Below are 14,060 nucleotides of genomic sequence, written 5' to 3'. Positions count from 1 at the left end.
GTCTTCACTGTCTCCGTACATCTTAGAATCGTCTTTTACATTCTGCATGATTTCTTTCAGCTCTGCAGGGGCCGACTTAACAATAGCACCAGACACTCAACTTTTGAATTCTCTTTAATATACACAAATAACAAAACATTTTCCAAGCACATACTTTTTTGGATTTCCCTTTAACAAAAATGTATCTTAAAACAACAGTTTATCGACGTAATACAGCACACTCAATGTTTGTAATGTACTGTAGATAACACTTAACAGAGTCAAAAAGCCCTTAATGTCTTTCAGGCAGGCCTCAGCAGCAGTTCACGGATCGCTCCAACAGCAACATGTTGTACGACCAAGAGACCCAATGCTACATTGAGATGCATTATTACAGCATCTCAGTTGCTGCACTATTGTGAACAATATAATCCCCCATATGAGGCACTAAATAGTCCATAGTCCAGTTTCCAGCAGTTTGATGCAGATAATGGAGAGTCGTATCCTCTACGATGCATCCAGGACTCAAACAGCAGCCGTGGCAGTTGTCAGTTTGAGGGCATCTTCCAGGTTGCGTTGCCGAACTCTCGAGTTGGTTATGGTTTCCAAATGTGACTCGGGCACCCATCCACGATGCCAATCGGACAGCCTGGTCCCCTCTACCCAATCTGGGAGGAAAATAGAATCCAAATGAATGCTTATCGCAAATAATACCACACTGCATATATTATATAGGTGAATCCCACTTTCCACAAGGGCATGATGAATAATGTAGTATGATGATCTTACGGTCACTGCTTCGTTGGTGCACTAGAATGATATCAGCTTTGTCCAACGACACCTCATCAGGATGCTGGGACACAATAGCTCGGATACACTGCATCTGTGTAACGTCTGTATGGACACAAGAGGAGAGAAGTCAGACCTACAGTCATGAAGAAGCATCGATCAACAACGCAAACTGTGTAATGCTCAGATAGTAAACCGGGCAATGCTCAGATAGTAAACCGGGCCTGAAAAAAAACTGTTCCAAACAGATCTCCACCCAACTACCGTTTGACTTGAGGTCCAATCAGCCAGGGTAACTGAAGACACCTGTGTGAGTGTGCACGGCCTCTATCATGCCATGCATTCATGGCAACTAAGTCAGAAAAACTCTGAATATCAGAATTCTAAATACAGTTTATTTCACTGTTATCAGTATTAAATGATACTCTCCAACATAGTGGCACTCAGCTTTGGTGTACTGAACCCAAAAGATTCATTTTGTTCCCCTCAATGGAAGTTCACTGCATTCCCCTGCGGTTCAAAAGGTGTATATACTGTGAGCGCAACATTTTTCTTTTTTTACCACATGCCATGTATGCACAATTTCAACAGTGTCAACCAAATGTCACTATTTTTTATTTTTTTTTTTTTTTTTAAATCGCTCAATACTTTCAGTGGGCAGTGTTTACATGCCATGAGACGTCTTGATGAGTTTTAACTTGAACACCTCTCGTCATCACACTTCATACCCCGATGAAGAACGTTTGAGTTGAATTACGTTGGTCATCAGTGAGTTAATAAAGTATTTTTAACCTACAATCAGAGTGGAGTGCCTCTGGTGCTTTTTCGACTGCTGGACAGTCACCGTTGTATTCTTATGATGCCATCTTTTACTTCGTTAATTTTCATGTGACAACGTACCTGTTGCCCAGGATTCAAAATGACGACTTGAGAAGAAGTAATAGTGTTTGAAATCTGAACGAACGCCTCACAATAGAGCAACACATTGAGTGTTTATAATGTAGGGAATGAGTGAAGTAGGCAAGGATTTCAACAGCTTAGCATTTTTGCAATGTCTAAACCAGAATACTTCACCTTGCGCAGCAGAAAAATCTATTTCAGGATGCGGCTGTGAAATAGCAGATATCCAACGTAGCTTATCACTCCTGAAGAAAGAAAAAGCAAGGATGAGTTTATCATCTGCAACTTCTTCCACTTTGTGACGTGACATACAGTCATTCCCTGATACGGTCTCAGTCTCTTACTGTGTGTCAGTCCGTAGCAGCAGGGCTCTGTTTGTCATGTGAAGCCGGAACAGGTTCTTCTGGAGGGAGTGAAGTTTGACGCGACAGTTCTCAGCACGCAGGTCTGATACAGGACAGTGGTCTATTACTGTGAACCTCCCCCCTCTGGAAACAGCAAAAGCACAAAAGAGAAATGAGATGGCGGAAGGAAAGACTGCGATAAGATTGAAGGGATGATAAAAGACTGCAGATATGAAGAAAACAGGATGTTGTGACTGGAAGGGGATTATTCAAACATGTTTGTTGACTCACTCTTTATGTAGTGAAAGCAGCAAGTAGTCATTGAACAGGTGCAAATGAACATTCCTCTCCGTTTCCTTGAGAGAAAAATCCATCAGTTCGGTGACCGGCCCTTCCCGCACCAGCCTCCGAGACTGACTGATCAGAGGAAGAGTCTGTGACGACACACACACACACACACACACACACACACACACAAAGACAGCATATTAATATTTTTGAGCGTGAAAGTAACATTTTCAGAGTTTGACAAAATTATCTTCACTCAAGCTCCTTTTCTGGGACTTTCAACCACATCTTGTGGTCAGTTGTATGTTTTTCATATATCTACGACCAGCTGTTAACACGCGACTACAGATCGTGGGATGCCAACTGAGCAATCTCCATGGCAACCGAGTTAACGCCATACACCGATGAAGACTCTTGTGGTGCAGTAGAAAAGCGAGTAAGTGGCCCTCGAGTTAAGATCATTTGGTCACACTTTTTGATTTGTTGTAGATTCCATAAACATCACTAAAAACAAGGATATTTACTAATTAGTGCTGGAAATGACTGAAATAAATGTTTTAACACAAATGTGCAAAATCAAATGTCAAATAATTGTCCAATGCGATTAATCATGTAAATCGGTTTATAAAATTCAACACAAATAAAAGAAAACCGTCTATTTTCTTAGTTTTTAATTAGTTTGCATGAAATAACTCATGTTGTGATCATATCATCACAATGTAATCCCATTGATTTTGTCCCCAGAAGCCATTACTTACCTTGCATTCAAAGTCCGTCTTTGCACTGAGACAGACCAGCGACTCAATGCTTTTCATCTGAGTGATGCTGTCGTTACTCTCTTGAATCAGCTAAAGGAAAAGTAAATGAAATAAAAAGAGACGTGTGTCACCGAGGAGTTCAAGATATCCAAGATATTCTTCAACTATATTATAATATTGCTATCCTACGTTAACATAAATAGGATGTTACAGTACCTTCTCCAGAAGTTTCAAGGATTTGATGGCTTGAATCGCCTCTGCAGAACCAGGAGTTGTTCTCTTCACAATGTTCTGGACAGAAACAGAGTGTTAAAGTGTTAAAGTCAGATAGACAAATGCTGTGAACCATCAAGCTTTGCTGTTTCAGAAATTCACACACACACACGCACACGCACGCACATGCACACACCTGGACCAGCAGCTTAATTCTTGTGATCCTCTGGAAGGGAAGGACGAGGAAGGAACGGAGAGGAAGCCTCTGACAAACAGGACTCCTCTCTAATTTCTCCACAATCCGCTTGAACCCTATATTCTCATTCCTGAAGGAAAAAGATGAATTGAATACGTAGAAAGATAAAAAGAATACATACGATATAGCTGAACAGAAAGGCTTGACTGAGTGGCTTACATGAGTCTCTGGAAGGTGGCGTCCTGATAGGACTGATTGGTGAGGTAGGGGACATAAACCATTTTGAAGCGCTGACAGTGCCGAGCGATGATATCGCACACGGTGAATTGTACGATGTCAGTTTCCACCCGTTCCTCCAACTTTGACAAAAAACTGAAACAAAAATCAAGAATTATTCTGAGCGTATTCCTCCCACAGATATGTGCAACTGCACCTGCACAACACAAAAGGTTTGATCATCACTTTATGCATGTTTCATGTATCTAAATGTGGACCGAGGTGGGAACCTGCTGGCTGACCTGTGGCTGATGGCGCGAACATCAGCAAGCCGCGAAAACAGCCAGTTCCTATCCTGAGTAGTCAACAGCGCCCCCAGCTGTTTGCACTTTACAAAGTGTTCAACAACAATGTCCAAACTCCGGCAGTAGGAGGCTTCTGATGTCACCACCTCAAATCTCACCTAGAAGGAAAAACACACGAGAAAAGATGAAAACACAGAGTCAGCTACAACAAGAGCTGCTACAAAGTCATTTATAATTAACGAGCACAGTGTTGCCAGTTATTTGCTGGCAGGTGTCGTTTGACAGAGATGTGACTAACGAGGATTTCACAATGGCTTGCAGTTAAGACATGTCAGTTTTAAAGTTGAAAGGGAAACACCAGAGAAATACCAGAGAAACACGACGCGCTTACGCAATCGCCACTTCTGGCAGGAGACACTCGTCTGCTAATAAAAAGTGGATCAGTGGACGGGTTATTCTGAGATGTGGCAAGACTGAGTTTTTCTCATGATTTTAGTAGTTTGGTGTGCGTGTGTGCGGTAAGAACTGTGAAAAGCTGACTCATTAGAGTTGTGTCATTTCACAGAAGTCACCATGCAATGATTTGAAAATGAATGAAACAATAGAGAAGCTGCTGATGTGAAATGAAGCTCCAACACATTCTGGTCATTATGGTGTCAGTGAATCTCAAACTATAACAGATTAACATGAAAACAAATGCATTTCAAAGTTATCAGATGAGTGAAATATTTGTTGTTTTAGAGATTCACTCCCCCGTGTTTATTTACTACCAACAAGTGATCGGAATGTTTTGGAGCGTGCTTTCACATCAGCAGCTTCTCTATCCTTTCATTCATCTGTCATTGAGGTGAGACTGTTTGCCGGTAACTTTGCAGGAACTGAAACAGAAACTGCGTCGCTGATTCTTACACTGCTGCTTAATATTTACTGCACTTAAGAAGGAACAGTTTCAGCTGCTCGAATAAAAAAATTAAAATCTAATCAAGATCAAAATCCTTAACGGAAGTTGGATGAAAGAAGCAAAGCTGTGGGGAAAGTGAATGCTAATCATTGTTGTCCTTTTTTTTTTTTTTTTTTTTGCCCGGAGCATTCTCCTGAATTTCACTGAGGTGTGACTGTTGTGTTAGTAACTTTCCAAGGAAGATGGTAAATCACTGACAGAAGTTCCTGGCACAAAGTTCCGACATCAATTAAACCCTAATTACTAGCTGTATAAAAAAAACATTCTTTCATCGAAAGGTGACTGGACTTTCATTTGTATACTTGTTCACATGTTACCTCCTGCAGTCGCCTCTGGTCCTCTGTGAGCTCCTCCAGCTCACCACTGCTCCTGACCCCCGGCAGCTCCCGCCACAGCGTGGATGACTGTGAGAGAGAGAGGGATAGACGTGGGGAGGAAGGCCTGCCTTCACTCTTGGGGGGCTCAGGGAGAGGCAAGCTTTGGATACTGGTGATGGAGCCCACGGGGGCCCAGGCGTGGGGGTGCGGGACAGGAGGGATGGGAGGAAGAGGTCTGCGTGCAGGAGGTGGTGAGGGAGCAGGAGACGGGGTAGTGCCCTCGCTCACAGAGACGCCGTCGGAGCGAGCCTGGCGCAGGATCTCAAAGTTCTGGGCGGCCTCGCTGTACTGCTGGTAGAGCTGGGCAGCATCTGGGAGAAAACAGAGAGAGAAAATTGAACAATACAGGCAGCAAAGGAAAAAGAGGAGCGAGAGATAGAAAGACATGAACAGTGTTAGCCAAGAGCAGTTGTTTGCATTTGACATTCCTTTTACACGTACTTGTCGGACTGCAAAGTTGCAGCAGCAGCTGTTTTTGTCTCAAGTTAGGTGAATATGAATACTTGCAGAAACCTGTTTCTGGCTTGCACAGACACACATGCATCACATACCCACACACACACACACACTCCTGCCCAATTTCTCACAATATTCATGTGAATCAGAGGCCTCGGGACATGCTGCCATTTTAGGTTATTTAAAACAGAATTTTAAAATGGAGTGAGCCACCAGTGACCTGTGGTGTGTTTCATTTAAACGGTGAGGCAACGTGCTCAGAGTGAGAGATAAACAGTTGGGGAGCGTGTATTCACTCAGAGATGAATCACACACACTGAAGGGAAATGCTCAACACCGTCATGCTTTTCCCGAGCACATCCAGAGCAGATATGATCAGAAGACACGTCACTGTCGCGTACATGGACTTTTTCCAATAATCACTCATGAGATTTACTCTGAAACAAAAGTGCCGGTGATCAGAAAAAATAAAAATATGTCAAATAGTAAAAATAAAAAATTGAAAATACAGCATCAATGAAGTTATGTTTGATATGTGCATAAAGAGTTCAAATCATATTTTTCAACTACATGACCTGAATGAAACAGAAACAAGATACACAAGTACAAAGTACTAAGTACTCACTGAAAAAACGTGAATTCCTTTTCCGTCTGTCGATTGTGTCCAAAGCACCCCTACAGTCCCGAGAAAGGGTGACAAGAACAACAATAACCATGAAGACATGTCGACAGAGTTGACTAAAATGTCTAAACTGCTTTTTAGTGTGGAACATTTGTGTTGAATTATGCAGAAATAGGACTTCACCGAGTGATTCAAAATATCAGTTCACATTCTGACACCATAGAAATACAACATTTTCCCTCCATATGCTAAACTATGAACGTTTTTCATATTAGGGACACTCAATCACATAACTCTAAATGAAATATTCGGACACATCTTGTCTTTTAACGTGTGCCATGTGTGTGATTAGTTTCACTCACCTCAGCTCTACTTCTCCCCAGCTTTTGCTTTTATCGTCCTCATCATCTGAAATATAAAAGTATCCGTTCGTCGAAACATTATACAGCAGCATACCTGCGCTATATTCTAATTAACTGACGATGAACTCCACTCGCAGTTTGGATGAATAAGTAAAAACACAAATAAATTAATAAATAAATAGGTAATAAATAAAATAAATAATTGTTAGTTAGTCATCTGCTCCAACAAGCATTACAGAAAAGATGAATGCGTTTCCAAAACTGGTGTTTCTCTTGTTGCGTCTCAAAGCAGAATCATCTTGAGCCTTTTCAGCTCATGCTTCCCTTACTTTCAACACCTGCACTTATCTCCGCCCACTATATGCACCACAACACTGTGACGCAGTTCCATGTAATGTGATGAGATCAGCAAACTGATAATGTCTATTAGCTGATGTTTCCATTAGAATTTTGGTTTCTGGAATTAATTTGACGACAGCAATGATGCAAGAAACTCCCAGACAGTAAAACAAGAACTGAGTAGAAGATTGCCTCTGATTAAACTTTTACTTCATTGAAAAGGTTACTTCCTCTGCGTGAAGTCGAGTCTAAACACAACCTGATGAGATCATTCTTTTTTTTTCTTCTTTTTTTTAAAATGCTGGACAGAAGCAGTCAGTCTCTCCCTCCATCATCTTGTTTTTACCTGTTGTAGAAAATATTCTGGTTCTGCGATCCCTTCCAAAATCATCTTCTTCTTCTTCTTCTACAAGCTCTCCATTTCTTCTTTCAGTGGTTTTACGGATTCCCCTTCTTCGTAACCAAGCCTCAGGACCCAAATCTCGGAAACTGTAGCTGCTCGCCAGAGTCCCCCCTGCTATTTTCGTTTCTCCCTTTCTGTGTTCCCCATCGACTTCCTCTTCTACCTTCTCCACAGTACCCCTCTCCTCATCACTCTCACCCATTCTGTCTTCCAGTCCCCGGCCACCCTCTCCCTCTCTGGATGGAACGAGGTCAGACTCGCTGTCATAATTCAGAATGGGGCAGCTGTTAGGCTTGTACAGCGTGCTGCTCACAGTTAAATACATCTCCACCTCCTTCTCCCTTCTTGCTTCTTTCTCCATTTCTGATAATTTAACCTCATCCCCCGCCTCTTCCCTAGGTTTCTCCTCTACAGCTGCCTCCTCTAACTGAAGGGGACCAGACGGCTCGGTCTCTTTGTCCAAACTGTGATCCTCCTTCCCTTCTGTGTTTAACAGTGTGTCAGCATGAGTGTATGTAGGTGTGTCACCAACATGCATAGCTGTGAACTGGTCAGCATGCATCGCATTTTGGCTCTGCCCCATACCTCTCAGTCCCTCCACCTCCAGCGGCTCTTCCTCCTCCAGCTCTGGCTCTGAGTGGTGTTCGTCCGTTCCCACCTTAACAACAGGCACCTCTCCAGTCACTCGTGCAGCCTCCTCCTGTTGTTTGTCGTTCTCGATCTCCGTCTTGCACCGGTCGACCCCTCGGTTACCTCCGTCCTCTGCATTAGGTTTGTCAACAGTATTTTCCTCTGAACGTCCCAAAATCTCCCGCACTACATCTTTGGCCCATTTGAGGTGCGGAGCTTGGGAATGCCGCTTGGGCTCTTCGGACATGCTCCATGCGCCGCTCATTCGAATCCGAATGGCCTCCACCTCTTCTGGACTCATTGCTCCGGTGGTAATTGCTTCCAAGATGGGTTGAATTTGTTCCAAATTCATTTGAGAACCAACATCCCCATAGGGATTACTCGGGACTGGCGTAGTCTGCTCCCGCTGTCCTTCCACCCAGTCTGTATTTTTCTCTCTCCACTTCATGAGAAGGTTTTCAGTCTCTGAGTCTCTTTTAATGGCGCATGGACGCTCAACTTTGCTCCTCATTCCTACTGACGATGCTCTGTGTCTGACATCCATTTGGATTGTTTCTCCCGTGGCTGGCCTTTCCTCCCTTGGCGTGTCACACTCACTCTTGCTGTCTGTGTCCTGGATGATGATGATTGGGTGTTCATCACGAGGTTCCTGTGTGGCCTCATCACCGCAGTGATTATGAATTTCTATGTTTGGGTTGCCTCTTTCCACACCTCCCATGTGATCAACTTGTGGCAGTGACGTCTCGTTGGTTTTTGGCAACGTTTGCCCAATCACACAGAAGACGTACTTTGGCTGCTTCTCCCTCTCCTCTTCATCAACCGCCTCCTGCTTTCCCATTCCCCTCTCCTCGTCTCCCTCACACCCCTTGACGGCAACAGGAGTGTGGCCATCGCGTGCACCGTCCCAGAATTCCTGACAGTCCTCAAACTCCTCTTCCTCTTCCTCTCTTTCATCCTCCTCGTCTCCACCGCTGGACACAGTCACAAAATCGTCCTCTCCTGTCAGCATACTGTGTCTGTCTTGCCTCCACCCTCTCTCACTTCCTCCTTCGTTCTCAGAGCGGCCCAAATAACCGCTTCCACCCTCTTCCTCTCTGTCACCCGTGACTTTCGCTCCCTCTGCATCCCTCTGCCGGCTTCCCTCTATCCCTCCATCTCTATCAGACAGATGTTCCTTCCCTCCCTTATCTACTTCTCTCCACACTTCACCCACCTCCTCTCCATCGACATTCACACCCTCTGTCTCGCTCTCTCTGTCTCCCCTGTGCTCATTTCTCCCTTCATGTCTTCCCCTGTAGCTGCTTTGGTCCAAATTCTTCTCATCTGGTTCCTCTTTTACTCGCCGCCCCTCTCTTTCCCACTCACCCTGCGACTCCGTACTCCTCTCTTCTTCGCTCCTCCTCTCTTTCCCCCTCGTGTGTCTCTCTCTGTCGACAAACTCGTCTTTACTATTCTTGCCCCTCTGTGGCTCTAACCACATCCTTCTCTGCGCCGTCATCTCTCCCCTGTCTGTCTCTTGCCGCTCACTTCTTTTCTTCTCCCTTTGACTAATTTCAGCAGCTGGATCTCTCTGTTCTTCTACGTCTCTGTCACTTTCAGCAGTGCTCTCTCTCCCCGATTCCCTCCCTTCACAACCGTCTCTGCCTCTTCTATATCTCATGTCACTGTCCATGTCGCTGCTCCACTCTCCGCTGCTATGGACTCGTGGCGGCACCCGAGGAGCCGTCTCGTTTTGGGATCGGCTGCTACTCTCTTTCTCATCATCCCACCTACGATCAACCTCTCTTTCCTTCACTTTCATGCCTGTCCTCTGCTCATACTGTCTGTGTCTGTCTCCCTCTCTCCTGTCATATTTCAAATCTGTCACATTTTCCTTCCATCTGTCTCCCTCCCTTACAGCTCGCCGATCAACCTCTCTGTATCTCACCCCATCTTTCTCCCCTCCCTGCCTCCTGGATCGATCCACTTCTCTGTCCCCGTCTCTATACGTCTGCCTGTCCTCTTCCCTGTATCTTTGCCTATCTGGATCTCTCTCCCTCTGTATTTTGCTCATATCGTCCCCCTCGCTTCTGCTGTGTTGAAATGTCAACTCCTGCCTCTCTTTGTGTCTCACTTTCTCCCTCTTCAGCTCTCTCTCATCACTGTCTCCTTCACTCCTGGTGTCCCTCCTTCCAGCCATTTCACCGTCTTTCCTATCTGAGTAGATGTCTCTTGGATTGCGAGGAGTAGGCGCCCTGGTCTCCCTCTCTCCCATGTTTCGCCTTGGCTTTTCTCTCTTTCTACCTGTATCCCTCTCTTTTCTGTCCAATGAATCACCTCTTTCTCTTATCCTGTCAAAATCCAGATAGTTTTCCCTCTTTCGCGGTTTCTCATCTTTTACAGGTCTTCCTACAGTGTTTTTCCCCTCTTCCTTTCCCCTGCTTCGGATCTCATCTCTTTCCCTCTCTCTGTACCTCTCTCTCTGCCGTGCCCTCTCTCTTTCTCTCTCCCGGTCATCTGGCTCTGCTCTTTTCGGCCCATCTCTCTGCCGTCTTTCTCCTCTCTCCTCATCCACCTCGGTGAAGGACGGCATTCCCTTACGACGATCTGCGCTGCGTTTTCTCGCTCTGGGAAATGTGCCGCCTTTGTTCGTCGCCCTTTCTACAACTCTCAAAGTCTCCTTCTCTAGAATCGACAGCGGCCTGCCGTTCCTGCTCCTGTCATCTCCCTGCCTCCTTTCTCTCTCCCTCCACTCTCTTTCTCCCTCTCTCGGCCGGGGTGCAGGAGCTCGGTCTCTTTCATGATATCTATCCCGTGGGTCCAAATCTTTGTCCCTCATTTTCTCCGTTTCTCTCCCCCTCCTCCAGTCTTCCTCTCGCTTACTGTCTCTCTCTCGCTCCGACTGGGCAGTCATTGCTGGCCTGGGACTTGGATCCCGGGAAATTTTTCCACCTGGCTGAAGCTTGCAGTCAGACGTGTTTATGTTAGATAGAGTGTCAACGAGGCTGCAGCTGGGCCTTTTCGTCCCCATCGATCATAATTTGGAGAACCTAAAAGAAAGCAAAGGCCCACATGGGCAATTTAGAAATCCAGCATTAAGAGTCAAACTATTTTCAGGGACAAAAAAAAAAAACAGAAATGCAGGTCAATTTAAGCAATATGGAGAAGTCTGCAACCTTTTAACGACTTAGTTAATGTCAGAGTTGTGAGTGTACACTGACAACTATATTTCTCTGACGTTGCTACTACCTGATAGCTGCGACAATGCTGCGTCTCCAGTCTGCTGTTGTCTGATTTTGTCAAATGCACTAAATTGCAACCTTTACACTTTAGAGCTAACAGCTATATAATAGTCCACGCCAGCGGTTGTATAATAACTTTAAAGTAGAAGACTATGCCAGAGAAAAGGTTACACCCTCTTACAGTTCTCTAAGAATGCAGCACAGACTTGCAAAGTACAGCACTCCAAAAGAAGCCTTTCAGAAAGCGAGGGCATGTGACACAGAGGCATGACATGTAACATGTAAACCATAACTAGGATGGATCTAAATCTGCTCGAACTAGAAGCAACTTACAGACGAAGTGTTCATCCGAGTCCATGAAAGAAGTAATAGTGAAGCAACTCACCTGAATGTTGAATCCTGGGGAGATCTGTTGTCTCCCCCCCGGGTCCAGTTCAGCTCAAAAGCATGGGATTGCACAACAGACAAGAACTCATTCCCTGTATACACATTGTCTAGCTGACATAGCAAATCTCCATTTTTAAATCAATCAAAGCTGCCCTTTACTCTCAATACTTTAGCTCTTGTGAAAAACGTGATGTTTACGCCTGAGCTCTCCTTGTTTTCGCTCTTGCTGCCTCTCTCTCTCTCTCTGTCTCGCTCCACCTCCCCTCCTTCCTCAAATTCCCAAACAAGTTTCAACAGATTGACACTTATCTTGCCCCTCCTCCTTCTCTCTGTCTTGTCCTCCCCGTAGCTGTTGCTGAACAGGGAGATCTCTAATAAATCAAGCAAAAGTCTGTCGAGCCCGTCCAATACTTTCGTCCCGTCTACTGCCAATGTGGTCGCCTGTGTGGGCCCCCCCGAGCCAAATAAAGTACAAAACTCTCTCCTCTCTCTTGCTCCATTCCTTTCTCCCGAAACACAGGAAGTACACCTCCTTGGTGTTTCTAGCTTGGAGCAGTGATTGGTTGATGTGGAGTATCCGGGTGTGTCTGCACAAAACACACAGCCAGGTAAGGTAGGTCTGAGGTAATACAAGGGAGAGTGGGGGAGGGGAGACAGAAAGTAAGAATGCATAGCGCGCGCGCGCACACACACACACACACATAGGTGGAAAGCTCACTGAGGCCTATAAAAACGTCCCTACATTCCCATGAGATATAGTAAAGAGGAGGGAGAAAGAAAATATATAAACTGTTTCTTGTGATTAAAAAAAGATGAAGCAATCACAGAGGAGTAAACCAAGGGAGGGGCATTTACAAGTCAATGATTTGTTCAACAATGACTGCTTTACTACGTTGATTGAGTACCTAAACATGTGGATCACCACCACTCTGTCATTAACATCACAAAATAAAGACAATAAGACAGTTCCCTCTTTAACCTGTTGCTTTGATTTGTTGAACTTCTCCGGTTATACTTCACTTCACTCGCTTAACATTCATAAACAGACTTCTCATTCAGATTTGTACTTCATTTTAAATGATATAAGTATATTCAAATTATTATGAATTATAAATCTCAAGCTGTATCGTGTCATATAAACATCCCTGCAATAAATCTTCACAAGGTTTATGAGCGTGTTCAGTTTTGTTCAGGTAATTAAATGTTATGGTTATTTTGCAGACTTTATGGTCTGTGGTGTTGTTGAATTGTATTACAGTTTATACTTCCATTTGTATCAATAAGGCATTCGTTTTAGCTAGGTCTACCAAATAGACGGGCAACTGAGTGTGTATGGCTACTTTTTGTTGAAAGAAATAGTTCAACATTTTTGTGAAAACATATTTTGTACGCATCTATTATCTACATCTGCTTTCCCTGCACAGGAAAGAAGGGACTGAAGCCTATCCATTCTGAAATATTAGACATTTCTTGCTTTGTTGCTTATTTTGTCTTTGTGCATAAACAAGGGACTTGCAAATATAATGTGTATTTTAATTTGTAAATGTCAATAAAGTAACTGAAATGAACTGACCTCTCTATAGTATATAACTTTTTCTTCTATTTTTTTCATTTTAATTTCTGTTGAGGGTAAGAAGCTAACAATGATGTAAAAAAAAAAAGTGTACAAACTAAACTCTCTTCCCATATGTTGTTTTTTCAACTGTTTCCTCATGAAGGAACAACACAGGCTACTGATGAATGTTTATCATCTTTAATCTTATCTTGCAAGCTGGGTTATGATTGTAAGAATGGGGCATTGTTTCAGCGAAATCAATCTGATCAGACCTGTAACAGGTTAAAGGCTGTGACTTGTATTCAAATTCATGATGATGAATTGAAAGGATGAGGCACAGTTAAATAGACAAGTGTTGCATCATCATGTGCTGTGGCTGCAATTAAACAGTAAACTGGATATACTTGTACTCTACTTTGTACACGTACCCTACTAAAATGTAATTCATTTTAAAATATGCTTCTGACATGGTTTTAAAAAAATGTTATTTAAACAACAGCGGTATATTTGTACTGGAGCACAGTTGTTAACTTCTTAAATATGTGATTATCACGCTGTTTCAGTGACAACAGACACTCACTGGCAGGTAATTTGTTGTACAAAAATAAAACTAATGCAGTGTTACACAACAAACCTGCAATAAATCCTTTAGTCATGAAGATTATGATTTTTTGCTTTTGTTAAGAAGTGTTTTAGAGAGGTGTTGAATCAACTTCATGATCATTTTGGAGAGTGTAGTTTAGTTTAGTCTGGTTGACA

At 43.7% G+C, this 14,060-nt stretch overlaps 1 protein-coding gene across 2 annotated transcripts; it reads right to left on the bottom strand.

The window, feature by feature from the left end:
• Positions 1-98: 98 nt before the first annotated feature.
• arhgef5 (Rho guanine nucleotide exchange factor (GEF) 5) lies at positions 99-12,232 on the bottom strand. 2 transcript variants are annotated; one of them, XM_079275980.1, is made up of 15 exons: positions 11,745-12,232; positions 7,452-11,167; positions 6,767-6,812; positions 6,408-6,457; positions 5,267-5,637; positions 3,986-4,146; positions 3,687-3,839; positions 3,468-3,597; positions 3,275-3,349; positions 3,059-3,148; positions 2,304-2,446; positions 2,013-2,156; positions 1,843-1,913; positions 769-873; positions 99-647 (listed from the first exon to the last, which is right to left on the bottom strand). In XM_079275980.1, exons 2-15 carry the CDS (start codon positions 11,146-11,148, stop codon positions 505-507), a joined length of 5,379 nt encoding a protein of 1,792 aa, XP_079132106.1. In that variant the 5' UTR covers positions 11,149-11,167; positions 11,745-12,232; the 3' UTR covers positions 99-504. The 2 variants fall into 2 exon arrangements, with proteins under 2 accessions (XP_079132106.1, XP_079132107.1); XM_079275981.1 differs by having other exon boundaries at positions 8,094-11,167.
• Positions 12,233-14,060: the final 1,828 nt, after the last annotated feature.

The sequence above is a fragment of the Melanostigma gelatinosum genome (genome assembly GCF_949748355.1).
Source record: "Melanostigma gelatinosum genome assembly, chromosome: 9".
In the NCBI taxonomy this organism is placed as follows: domain Eukaryota; kingdom Metazoa; phylum Chordata; class Actinopteri; order Perciformes; family Zoarcidae; genus Melanostigma; species Melanostigma gelatinosum.
Note: the sequence above shows the minus strand (reverse complement) of the source record. Positions and strands in the feature narration are given on the sequence as shown.